The following is a 12,592-nucleotide window of genomic DNA, read 5'->3' as shown; positions in this document are numbered from 1 at the left end:
GCAACCTGGGATCCTGGACACCCGTCACCCGGGGCCTCTCTGCCTAGCCGGAAGGTTCTCCGTCAATACCGCAGGGGACTCCGGGATCTCCCGAGCTGCTCAGGAGCCCCCAAGGGCAGGGGCCAAGCCTCAAACACAGCGTGTCTATTTTCCTTTGTCACCCCTCAGGGTCCCCACCACCAGCCTGCAGCAAGTGCTTCACACATTCGGGTGACAGATCAAGAGCTTGTTGAGTTTGAGACCCACGGTCACAAATTTGAAGGCCCTGAGTCACAACTGCTGGGGCAGGGAGGCCCCTCTTACCTTTTCACCTTTGGGACCAGAATCTCCCTTGAGGCCCGGAAGTCCTGGGGGACCCTGTGGGAGGAGGCAGAGGGATCAGAGTCCTCATCCTAGGGATTTCGGGTGGCAAACTCACCCCACCTCCTACGCTCACCATGAGGAATGTCACTCACCATGGGGCCGGGGGGACCGTCCGGGCCTGGGGATCCTGGGAGACCTTGTTCTCCCTGAAACACAGAGACGCTCTGCATGAGTCGCTGGTCCCCCGTCCCTCCACTTGGCAACCCCTCCGCCCCTCACAGCCTACTCACCACAGGGCCGGGGATCCCTCGAAGGCCATCCGGTCCGGGCTTCCCAGGGGCCCCCTGGGGGCCGATGGGGCCAGTCTTCCCAGGAGGGCCTTCCAAGCCGGCTTCTCCCTGCAGGGCGGTGGAGGGCAGAATGAGGTCCAGAGCTCGAGGCTCCAGGCACCCTGGCCCAGGACCACTGCTCGGAAACCCTGGGCACCTCTGGAAGAGCCCCAGGTGACCCCATATCCAGGGTTGCCCTAATTCTCCACATTTCCTGTGGAAGCTGCCCTGGCCAAGTCTCCATCCCGATCACTTCCCCGGCTAGCAGGGATCCCCAGTCTCCGCTGACTGCGCGAACCACAGACTGGGTGTCACAGCGCCACTGCCCGAGCAGGGATGGAACCGCACAACCTCCCGTCTCACTTAATGACAGGCGCCTCCAGGAGGGAGGCAGACAGTGCCAGCCCGGGCTGCCATCACCTCACTGGCAGAATAGCCTCCCCTGTGCTCCGGGCCAGGCCCCAAGCCAGCTGCATGGGTGACAGCATCCCATCTTCTGCACGGGCCCCACAGCAGACACGGTCACCATCGGACACAGTCCACTTCAGATGTGGGCGGCTGAGGTGTGGCCGACTCAAAGACCAGGCATGAGGTCGCAGGGCTCCGGGGCACAGAACTACTCAGCCCTGGGTTCCCTGCATCCCGCACCTACCACCCGCCTCCTCCCTCAGGCGGGCAGGGCAGATGGCCCCAGTCTTGTGGCCACCACTTGGATGCCTCCTTGAGAGAGAACCAGGTCTCCTCCCCAGGTAGGCCAGCCAGGTGCCCCTGGGGCAGCCACTCTCGGCCTCCACGGACATCTCTGCCCACGTGCTTGTCCACTGCCCACCCTCTGGGATCCCTTGCGGGAGGTCTACGCGGTCACAGCCTGGCCCCAAAACACGTTACCTTGGCCCCTTTCTCTCCCTGTCTGCCTTCCGGGCCTGCGGGGCCTGGGGGACCCTGCAAGAAGCAAGAGAACGGCAGGTGGTGAGTGTGGCCTGCAGGGGTGGAGGGACGAGCTCCGATGCAGGTGCTCAGGGTGTGTGAGTGTGGCCTGCAGGGGCGGAAGGACGAGCTTGGGTGCAGGTGCTCAGGGTGTGCCAGGCTGCAGGGCAGGGGTGCAGGGTCATGGAGGCTGCTCCCGGGCCACCTGCAGTGACACAGGTCCTCAGCATGAGTCCTATGGACTCCAGTCCCAGGTAAAGGCCTCTCAGGCCTCATGGGGAGGCGCAGCGCACACCTCGAGTTCTGTGTGGCCTCCGTCCTGGGTGCACCAGGCAGCTGTTTACTGCACCACCAGCAAGTGGCTGGGCCATTCAATCTGCAAAGGATGCTTTCTCATTTGTTCTGGCTTTTCAGTAAAACCTGAGCCAGGGAAAAAAGACTTTTGCAGCTTTACGGGTGTCTTTCTCCCACGATGGATACCACTGATGGTGTCAGCAGTCGGCCTGTCCTAAAAGGAGCAGCTGCATCGACCTGGCAGGCCTGTGATTTTGTGATGTGGTGGGGGCTAAGTGGAGAACAGGCCACACCCGGACCCTTCCTCATCAGTGCAGCTTGGAGCACCCAGGGCCCAAGCAAAAGGTAACGGGGAGGGGCGGGGGTGCTTCATGCAGGGAGCTGACAGCAAGGATGTGCCCGCAGAATTATTTACCCTTTTTCCTGGAGGCCCGGATGGACCTGGTTCACCAGTAGGGCCGGGGGATCCCTGGTATTGGGAGAAAGAACAGAGTGTGAGGAATTGGGGCCTGTTAGACTCCATTGAGGCAAAACACACGGAGATTTCAGTCTATTTTCTCCTCGGCCAGCCCTGCAGCCACCTCTCTCTTCTTTTGGGGCTAGCACAGAGGGTCCTAAGACAGTGTCGCACCCGGGCTGTGACAGTGTAAGGAACCCTAACTCCCATCCTGCGGGTTTTCTGCATTTTGGAAGAGAACTTTCCCACTCACAGTGCTGACTCTTGATACTCAATGACAGTTCAGTCCCCACCACAACCTGGGCAGGGACGAGGCACTGGCATCCCCTTTCACAGAAGGGGGGACAAGAATCGTCCCAGGACACAGGCCAGGAAGTGGTGGACTAGGGGTGTCTGTCAGGGAAATCCAGCCCGAGGCTCAATCCCTAACCCCTTCTCTGAGTGGACGCTCCACTCAACTCAGTGGCATGGATTTTGCCCTCAGGTCCGCAGTCCCCCACGCTTGGCCAGGCTGGGTGCAAGGGGGGGCAAGGGCACCTGCAAGGCCTCAGGGGCCTCCTCCAGGCCCAGTCCTGCCCAGGGCCCATGGGGGTCGATCCATCCCAGAGAGACGTTCTGGGCTTGAAGCGGTGTTTAAAACACTCAACGCCAAGCGTCAGATGCAATGTCCAGTGTGATCTCGGTCAAGGTAAGGCAGGAAGGGCCCGGTGAGGAGACGCACTGGCCCTGCTAGGCAGAGCTGTGGGTAAGATCTGACGTTCCTGGGCGAGTCCGTGGTGGGTCGTGGAAGCCCTGGCGCTGCCTGCAAACCTGCTGCTGAGACAGCACGTGCATCTCAGAGGGAGTTCATGAGCCCTGTCACCGTCCAGAATCAATATCGTAAGGGAATCAATATCATTAAGGGAATCAATATCAGCTATGTCGGAGTTTTTCCCAGAAATGAGCCAAGCAAGTTGCAAGGTCCCAAGAATACACTGACACCTTCACCAGGAAGCCAGCCCAGATTGTGGACTCACCGTCTGCCCGGGTTCACCATCGTCTCCTTTGTCACCAGGGGGACCATCTTGACCCTGTGGGGACAAAAGCGAGCTCCTTGCTGACCCCCAGATGGCACCCTGAGTTCATGCACCAGCTCCCAATGCATCTCCAGCCCCTTCCCAAAACCCAAATCCATTCTGGTGCCAGCACAGAGCATGCTCAGTGGGGTCAAAGGGGTTTTCTTGCTCTGATCACTGGAACACGAGTGCCTTTTGGGACACTGCCTGCCCCAGTGAGAGTTCATCACAAAGAACAACCAGAAAGAGGGGAAATGGGGCTGGCAGAGGCAGGCCAGCATTGTGGGGGATCCGGTGGCTTTGCCCTCTTGAGCACCTACCGCGGGGCCAGGCTCTCCAGGGGGGCCGGGATCTCCAGGAAAACCCACTGGGCCCTGAAAGGAAGAAAGAAAGCAGCAGCCAAGGCCGTCAGCAACCTGACTGAGACCATACACGGCCAATCATGTCACCACCTCAAGATGGCCACCTGCCACCATCCAGCTCCTAAGACATTCCAGCAATCCCAACAACCCAGTGCACTTTATGGTCCAGAAACCCTTCCACGTGCAGCATGTCCCGGAACCAGCAAGCCCGGCCAGTGGGCACGGCAGGGGTCAGCTGATCTCTTGCTTTCCAGAGCCAAGCAAGGGGCAGGCGTTCCGCCCACAGGTCTATTCCTGGGAGCTCCAGGCTGCAACTAGAATCTGGACCTTCAGACTTCTGGAATGTACCTCTCCGAAGCCCCTCCTGATGCGAAATCAGGGCTGGTCAAGGGCAGGGGCATCTTCCCAAAGCCTGGCTGTCACTCATGCATCTCAGCCGGCCGCCTGGCCCACAGAGAAGACTCACTCAGGGCTTTCTCCTCCAGTCCACGCCCTGTCTCATCTCTGCTATTTTGGTTCAGTAGCTGGTATGAAAACCTCTAGTGTCTAGAAAAATTACCCAAGACATGGAATGGTCTTGAAGCTGTTCTCAGAGCAGAGTGCACAGCCAATGAGTCAGAATGATCCCAGTGCAGAACCCCGCTCCTGCTGCAGGGCCCCTGAGGTGTGTCTGGAATACTCACAGGGCTGCCTTTGGGACCATCGTCTCCGGGAGGGCCTTTGGGTCCAGGGGGTCCAGCAGCACCCGAAGGGCCCGACTCGCCCTTCTCTCCCCTTTCTCCTTTGGGTCCCTGGAGGAAAGAGGCCAGTGTCAAGTCCTCGGAGCCAACCACGTCGCCGCCAAGAGCAAGGCAGGTGCCAGTTTACAGTGGGCCTCCCCGGTTTTCTCACCCCATTCAGACCAGCCTTTCCAAGTATCTGCTGAGCCCTGCAGAGGGCTGGCTGCCAGGTCGCTCCCCCAGCCCTGGGCAGAACCAGCTCCTGTGTGCACCCCGAGGGGGACCTGAGGAGCCTTCACTTTCTGGGGCCCTCGAAGGCTGAGATTCAGCTCTAGGTGGGAGGGACCGACTCCTGGACCAGACATCAGTCAGTGAAGACCACAAGGGGTGCCCACAGACTCCACGGATCTCATGGGGAGGGAGCAGCTAGAACCAGAAGACCCGAGTCCATCCAGCTGGTCCTGGGCCTGAAAGCCACCTTTGGGCTGGCCTCACAGTGAACATTCATCTGGCCTGAGAAGGCCTGGATATTCCTAGTCTGCCCCTCGAGGTCTGGGGGGACGAGGTGACAGCAGCCGCCCTCACTTATGGCAGCCCGCGAAGGGGCCAGGAGCAAACATTACAGAGGGTAGAGTCACCACAGGCCACTGGGCACAGGTAGCTATTGCTAGGTCTGCGTGCACACACTCACTCCCACATCATACACCTTGTTCACGGTCATTCCATGAAATGGGCACAAAAGGGGTTACAACTCCCATTTCACGGATGGAAAAGCTAAGGCAGAGCCAGAGCCTCCGACCCAGCACCCCGTCCACACACCCGCTCGGCCGTATCCCACCCCTCTCGCAGTGCCCACTCACTCACCGGGGGGCCGCCTTCTCCCGGAAGGCCAGGCTCGCCTGCTTCGCCGGGCTCACCCTAGGGAGACAGTGCATGTGGTTACGGCAGCGGTGAGCACCGCGATGAACGCACTGCTACGGTTTCAAGCATTTGCCAAATTCTGCCTGCTGTCTGCCTGCCCCTGGGCACCCAGGACCCAGGGGTTTCTGGGGAGTGCTGTCCCCAGACACTCCCGGAATTGGAGGTGCGTGAGGAATGTGGCAGGCATGTGATGGATACAGGGCAGAGTGTCCAGATTGCAAGCAACACTGTCTGTGAAGGCTTTCCCGGAGTGCTGCTCCAAGGGTTGTAGAGGGCAACTATGAGAAGCTGGTAAGTGGCTAGGATGGCACTCCAGGTGGGGGATGGCCAGGGCCGAGGCAGGAGGACAGGCACGCAGTCCTCAGGGACACAGGCCAGAGGGACGCAGGGAAGAGGGCATGTACAGTGGCAGCAGGTGAACAGAAACGTGTGCCCTGTGGCGGGGACACCAAGGGAAACACCTTCTCTCTGAGCAGAAGCCGCACACCATCGCCCTGTGGTCCCAGCAGGGCATATTTCTCTTTAATTTCTGTATCGTACAAAATGAGCAGTGGTGGAAGGCGTCTTCCAATTTAATGGCCTGACTGATGTCAGAAAGAAAGCTCTGGAAACGGTGCACAGGGGGCTCAAGTGCATGGATGTACACTCTGTCTTCCCTCTTGTCCAGGGGAACTGGGAGAGGTGCTTTTGCAATCAGGCAAATGCAGGAACGTGGATGTGGAGTCAGAGCTCAGTGCCGTCCCACCCAGCATACAGGCACACACACATGCACTGATGTGCACACATGAGCTCACACACACAGGCACGCACACACACACGGGTCCATCACGCTTATGGAGTCCGGGCTCCAAAACCAATCAGATCAAATGAAGAGGGCCCATTTGAGAAAATAATTCGGCTGAAATGGAAACTGCAAGCTTAGAAACACCAGTTGTTTAAGGAATAGATGATCTCCCCCAGAGCTGAGTCTTGGAGGAGGCAGGGGCTTTGCTGGTGGGGCATTGCCTGGAAATTCTGCAAAAGGTTGTCACAAATGGACAGTCAGAGTTCCCAGTTCCATTTCACAAGTATTTGCCTACCTTTCAAAATGCCTTTCGTAGGAATAACCCAGCCACGCCCATAGAAATGAGTACTTCTCATCTCTGCGTACACACAGAGAGGTACACACAGGTGCTGCACCCCCACAAGCGCGTGCGTGCACACATACACACGCACACCCTCTCTCCTCAAACAACCACAAATCTGCCATCAGAGCAGGCACAAGCCTTACCTTCTCTCCCACTGCACCAGGGTTTCCTATTCCACCCGGGGGACCTTGTGGGCCATCAGCACCTGGAGCTCCGGAGGGTCCTCGGGGGCCAGGGGGACCCGGGGGGCCCTGGGAAAAGGGAGAGACCACTGAGCCCAGAGGAAACGCAAATGTTTCCCCAAAACATGAGCCACTAGTACAGCAAGGCCTTGGAGTCTCAGGCACACTTACCATCTGGCCCACGTCTCCTGTCTCGCCCTTCTCACCTGGAGGTCCTGGCAAACCCTGAGAACAGGAAACTTCCCAGTTAAGCGCTGTTCTGTCATGTGTATGTCAAACACACACACGACTTTCACGACCTCCACCCACGCAGCACCACTGAGCCCCCGAAGCCCCGGGAAGGTGCTTCTCTGTGCATGGCTACCCACGAGGACATCCCGGGGTTCCCAGTCTCAGAATCAGCCCGAGGAAATAAGCAGAGAAGATTGCAAAGATTTACGACAAAGGTGATTATGGCAGGATCCCATAAAACAATAAAGCCTAAGGAGCCAGCAGGGGACGCCTGGGTAAATTATGTCACCACCAGATGCTGGCTTACTGTGCAGTGACTAAAAATCATGTTTTCCAAATAAATAGAAAGTCATGTGTAATGGCATTCAACACACTCATAACATAAAACAGGAATGGAGGATGGAAAATGGGGAAAGCTGGGTACAAACTTTCTCTATGACTTATGACATGATTCATTTTCAAACACCAAATACAATTACATATGCGCCTCTGTGTATGAGAATACACACATTTAAAAGGCATGGCAATGAAATATCCCCAAATGTTTATCGTTGTCATCTCTAGGGGGTACATTTAGAAGTCACTGTTACTGTGTTTCTTACGAATCATCAGTTTCCACAATGAGCACAGAAATAAATGCCACTGCTGAAGAGTGGTAAATGCAGGCATGTCTGGAGTTCTGGGAAGCTACAGCACTTCCAGTTGGAATGAGGAGGCCCAAGAGGCCCCCTGCAGCCTGGCTTTAGTTTTCCATTCTTAAAAAGACAAGAGAGGAGAGCACAGCGAAGACACAGGGGGCGTCAGAAGCGGAGCCCGGCATGGTGAGAACCCCACAGTCACCTGCAGCCCCACTGGCCCAGGGGGTCCAGGAAAGCCTCTGGGACCTTCATCACCTTTCTGCCCGAAAAGGCCCTGCTGGCCCCGAGGCCCCGGCTCGCCGTCAGCTCCCTGCAGGGAAATAACCAGCCATGGGTGAGGATGCTGGCTATGCCAGCAGCTCTGGGGGGCGTGGGGCTTTCTGAAGGTCATTGACCATGGATACTCACAGAGGGGCCTGGCTGTCCGATGGGGCCTTGAGGACCTGTAGGCCCAGGAGGACCCTGTGGGGAACAAGACAGAGACGTGGGTAGCTTCCTGGATTGTGGGTAAGACTGAGGGAGGGGTGGACCGCATCCTGAGCCCGGGGACTGATGCATCCAACATCATCAGTTCAGTCTCCGAATGTGTCGTTCCTCGCACCACGGTGCAAACCTGCTGCAGGCGCTGGGAAGTAGATGAGGATCTCGGTTCCACCCTGAGCCCATTTCTGGATGGCAAAGGGCTGCCCCCAAGGTCTCTCGAGACCACCGTGTGTCATCTCAGCTCCCATCATGCACCCACGACACGGGCACGTGAGGCCCCCTTCAACAGTGAGGGTCCAGGATGACAGGCTCCTCTGGAGCCCTTGCACCCAGCACCATGTTCCCTGCTGTGCCATCCTCAAGAGGCCTCGGCATGGGACCATGGGAAGGAGGCAAGCAAGAAGGGTACAGTGCCCTTGGCCCGGGTAGCCCAACCCACGGCTGGAAGGACACAGCCCCTGTGGTAGGCCTCCCAGGAGCACGGATCCTGCTTGCCTAGGAATCAACATACTGGGGGAAAGGCCTGGCTGTACAGGAGATAAGCAGACATGTCACCCATCGGGAGGAAGCTGGCAGCAGAGTGATGGGGATTTTGCAAGAACACACTAGGATTTCTGAACAGATGAAAAAACAAAAAGGGGAAAAATGAACAGGCATTTGGTCAATGGTGCTGCCTCTGCCGGGCATTCTGGTGAGACCTCAGAGGGCAATGGGTGTGTCTGCAGAACCCAAGCCCTCTAGGACAGAAACGTTCCATTTGTTTAATTTCACAAAACCGGTGGATGCTTCCTGTTCATTCGAACACAGAGAGACTCACTCCCAGATATGCATGCGTGTGCACACACAGATGTTGTGGGAATACACATGCACGGGAGATTTTCACAGCATGTCCCGGTAGTCATCAGCAACGTTGGAAGAGAACGTGCATGGCACACAGCCTACAGCCTGTGATGAGGCCCCTCGGGACCTGGGGGCCGCCGCGCTCCCCCCTGCCAACTCTTACCTGCTCTCCTTTGTCCCCCTTGCTTCCTTTCTGCCCTGGCTCCCCGATCTCTCCCTAGGGGAAGGTGTGGGGAATTCTGTTAGAGGCTTGACAACTGTTTGGACCTTTTCTGTTCCCCAAAATGAATTTTTCTTGGAGATTAAGAACAGTGTCCTTTCCAGGTGGCCCTATAACTTTCCTACGAATAAATGTTTCCATATATTAGCTTGATTTCCTTTTTAATACAAGGGCTAAAAGGGATGAGGTCTTGATCTGATGCTAGACAGGCTTTTGGTAGACTTGAAAATGTGGGAAAAGTCATATTGAAAATACTTACTCTGTTTTTCAAATTGGGCCACTACCATGACAACATAATAACAGGCAACTCAATTACTATGTTGCCAAAGAAGTTATTAAAATCCTCTTTGTTGTTCCTGTTGGTGCAAGGCTGTATCCCGCCCAGACATGTAAGGCATCATCCATGCAGAGGTGACAAAGTCGGAAATGTCCCCAGAGAGGGGTCACAAATAGAAAGTTACAGCAGAGTGAAATTTCACTGTCTGCATTAAATGAAGGATAAAATACAAGCTCCTGCAGCCATCGTTTTGGAATTATAAAGCACATTCTTAATGAACAGGAGCCTGGATAATTCAAGTGGAGACATTTAAAAATAGATATTGAGCAAAACCTCATTAAACCGGGCTCCGCAGTTTCAGAATTTGAAATGATTCGGGGGGACCGGGGAGCATTTTTCTCTGCTCTAGCTACTCACAGCAAATGTCGTAGGCAACCTCAAAATGACACAGGAGGATGTGGTTTCTAAGTCCCTCAGGCATACCGGGGACTGTGTGTATTACCATTTATCTATGGGCTGCTGCAAAATCATCCCCTAATGCCAGGACTGTGGGGTGGGCACGGCAGCACGCCACTGGCTGAGCCGCTCTACCCGCCAGCATCCTATTCTTTAAATTCACACCCTCCCTCACACCTGTCTGCCCAGCCGGGCCCAGCCATGGGTCACTCTGGATTCGCTTTACCTTATCTCCATCTTCTCCAGGGGGACCCACAGGGCCAGCTGGACCCGGGAGCCCCACAGGACCCTGGAGACCGTCTCGGCCAGCTGGGCCTTGTGGGCCTTTCTCGCCCTAGAGAATACAGAAGATTTCAGATCAAATGTGGCTCCAACCTGGGAACATCCCCCCGACCAGCTCGAGAGGGACCCGCTGGCAGGAAGTGGGAGTTGGTGAGGGTGACCGTCCCCACAGTCCTAATGGATTTCAGCCAGGGCCACTGAGGGCCAACTCTGAGCCCGCCCCTGGACCATGAACTTCTGGTGCATCGCTTCAATTAATCCACACTCATCCTAGGAAAGGCTGCTCTTTTACAGATGTGGAAACTGAGGCACAGTTAGTGAGCAGTAGAGACAGGATCCAAACCCAGCCGGCCAAATTCCTGAGCCTGTATGTGGACTGTCTAAGCTAGTGACCAGGAGCCAAGCCCAGTCACCAGGATAGCCTGAGCTCCAGCTTTCACCAACTTTCTGATTCTTTACATTCTCTGCAGACACTCTCCCTGCACACACACACAAGGACATGCATGCACATACATGAAGACATGTAAGCACACACACGTGCACACATGCACACATGTGAATATGCCTATGTACCCATGTATACATGCATGCACATACATGCATGTGCACAAAACAGGCATATTCACATGTATGTGTGCATGCATGAATGTGCACCAGCGTACACACAAGGACATGCATGCACACGCAAGGACACACAAACAAGCACACTGACACATATGTGCATGCATACATGAGTATGCACGCACAGGTACACACACAGGACATGCTTGCATGCATACGCACACCCTATTTTTCCTGTCCTTGTAACTTTGACTCATTTTCCTCCTAACTGCCTGCTTGGTAATCTCAAATGATCCTTCATAAGTTCTTGCTTTGCTCAGTTTTACCAGCCATCACATCACTCTGTGAGCAGCCTATATTTTCTCACCCCAGACAGGGATCCCTTTCTTCCGACAGATACACAGAAGGAGAGTGTGCACATTGGGAAGGGAAACATGGAACAGAGAACGTATATTCAATGTTCTGGTCTAAATGTAGCTGGGATTTAGTCATCCATCACTATTTCGTCTTACCATTCCTCCCTCCACAATTCATGTCCTGCTCCTCAAACTTAGCTCCTATTCATAGAAATTTCTACCCTACTTAAGCCAGAGAATGCAAAGACCACGTGTGGGGCTTTTGTAGAGGCTTCCTGTCCTACATTCCTGGTCAGGTCGGGAGTTCTCGGAGACGTTCGACCTTTGCTTGGCCTTTCCTTCCCTCTGGAGCTATTCTGGGAGGATCACGAGCTTCTCCCTGGATAGAGCAACTCTTGCAAGGTTTCTGCTTAAATATTTACTCTCTTGAAACTGTGAACCAAGCCATTTCCAGCTGACTTCGTGTGCACTCTATACACTGACTGCCCAGTTGGCTTCAGTTTTCTGGCACAGAATCCAGCTGGATCCATGTCCTGGGTGCCTCACTGGAAAGGATTAGAAGTCACCAAAATTGCCAATAATATATTGAACAGATTCTCAATGGCCCAGATGTTTCCAATGTGGTTTCCAGGGAAGTTCCTGCCCAGGGAATGTAGGCTGTTCCTGCCACCCATGAGCCACTGAGAGTGAAACGGACAAGAAAATCACAGTTTCTGGCTGGGCGCAGCGGCTCACGCCTGTAATCCCAGCACCTTGGGAGGTCCAGGCGCGTAGATCACTTGAGGTCAGGAGTTCGAGACCAGCCTGGCCAACATGGCGAAACGCCGTCTCTACTAAAAGTACAAAAAGTAGCTGGGTATGGTAGCACACATCTGGGGAGGCTGAGGCAGGAGAATTGTTTGAACCCAGGAGGCAGAGGTCACAGTGAGCCAAGATCACGCTACTGCACTCTAGCCTGGGCGACACAGCAAGACTCCATCTCAAAAAAAGAGAAAGAAAACAGCTTTCTAACAATCAGCACTCAGACCTAACTCAATTTGAGATGGTCTGCACTGATTATCTGCCGATTCCCCTGAGAACTCAAGCTCACTCTGACCCTCTGTACTGGGAAGGAGAAGTTGAGATTAAATTGGTCTCCACAGCTGATTGAATGCAGGGGTAGGGGACACTGCAAAATTGCGTGGCAGAAGTCAAATACGGGTCAGGGTGGACCACTTCTGGACAGTAAGTGGCATTTTGTGGGTTATTCACGAAAGCGGGCTGGCAGGAAGCATCTAGGCAAGAAAGGCGCTCACTCATCTCCTTTTTGGAGACCAAGATCTGGGCGGCCTCAAGACTTGCTCCTCCCCACTCCCGAGGCTTCACAAAGCCTGCAAAATTCAGGGCTTACCAGCAGGTGGGCTTTCCTGAACACAAAGGAAGGCGCCTTGTCTTTCCGTTATCCACCCATCCCCTACCCCTTCTTTGCTGGACATCTGCTCTCTACACCTGCCCCCCAACCAAGAAACAGGACTCCCCGGTTCACCAAACATCCTTTCCCATGAAGAGCCCAGCCACAAGTCCGGGCCAGCA

The 12,592-nt window shown here is 55.2% G+C and overlaps 1 protein-coding gene across 2 annotated transcripts in view; it reads right to left on the bottom strand.

The window, feature by feature from the left end:
* Positions 1 to 12,592, bottom strand: part of COL5A1 (collagen type V alpha 1 chain) — a 207,332-nt gene that overhangs the window by 26,718 nt on the left and 168,022 nt on the right. For both annotated transcript variants that reach the window (XM_030818145.1, XM_030818146.1), the window contains exons 43-57: positions 10,048 to 10,155; positions 9,032 to 9,085; positions 7,954 to 8,007; positions 7,748 to 7,855; positions 6,848 to 6,901; positions 6,638 to 6,745; positions 5,311 to 5,364; positions 4,411 to 4,518; positions 3,686 to 3,739; positions 3,327 to 3,380; positions 2,269 to 2,322; positions 1,521 to 1,574; positions 594 to 701; positions 456 to 509; positions 304 to 357 (exon numbers count right to left, since the gene is read on the bottom strand). In XM_030818145.1, coding sequence (XP_030674005.1) covers positions 304 to 357; positions 456 to 509; positions 594 to 701; positions 1,521 to 1,574; positions 2,269 to 2,322; positions 3,327 to 3,380; positions 3,686 to 3,739; positions 4,411 to 4,518; positions 5,311 to 5,364; positions 6,638 to 6,745; positions 6,848 to 6,901; positions 7,748 to 7,855; positions 7,954 to 8,007; positions 9,032 to 9,085; positions 10,048 to 10,155 — 1,080 coding nt within the window. The remainder of the gene's footprint in view (positions 1 to 303; positions 358 to 455; positions 510 to 593; positions 702 to 1,520; positions 1,575 to 2,268; positions 2,323 to 3,326; positions 3,381 to 3,685; positions 3,740 to 4,410; positions 4,519 to 5,310; positions 5,365 to 6,637; positions 6,746 to 6,847; positions 6,902 to 7,747; positions 7,856 to 7,953; positions 8,008 to 9,031; positions 9,086 to 10,047; positions 10,156 to 12,592) is intronic.

Source organism: Nomascus leucogenys, chromosome 8 (assembly GCF_006542625.1).
Source record: "Nomascus leucogenys isolate Asia chromosome 8, Asia_NLE_v1, whole genome shotgun sequence".
Taxonomy (NCBI): Eukaryota; Metazoa; Chordata; class Mammalia; order Primates; family Hylobatidae; genus Nomascus; species Nomascus leucogenys.
Note: the sequence above shows the minus strand (reverse complement) of the source record. Positions and strands in the feature narration are given on the sequence as shown.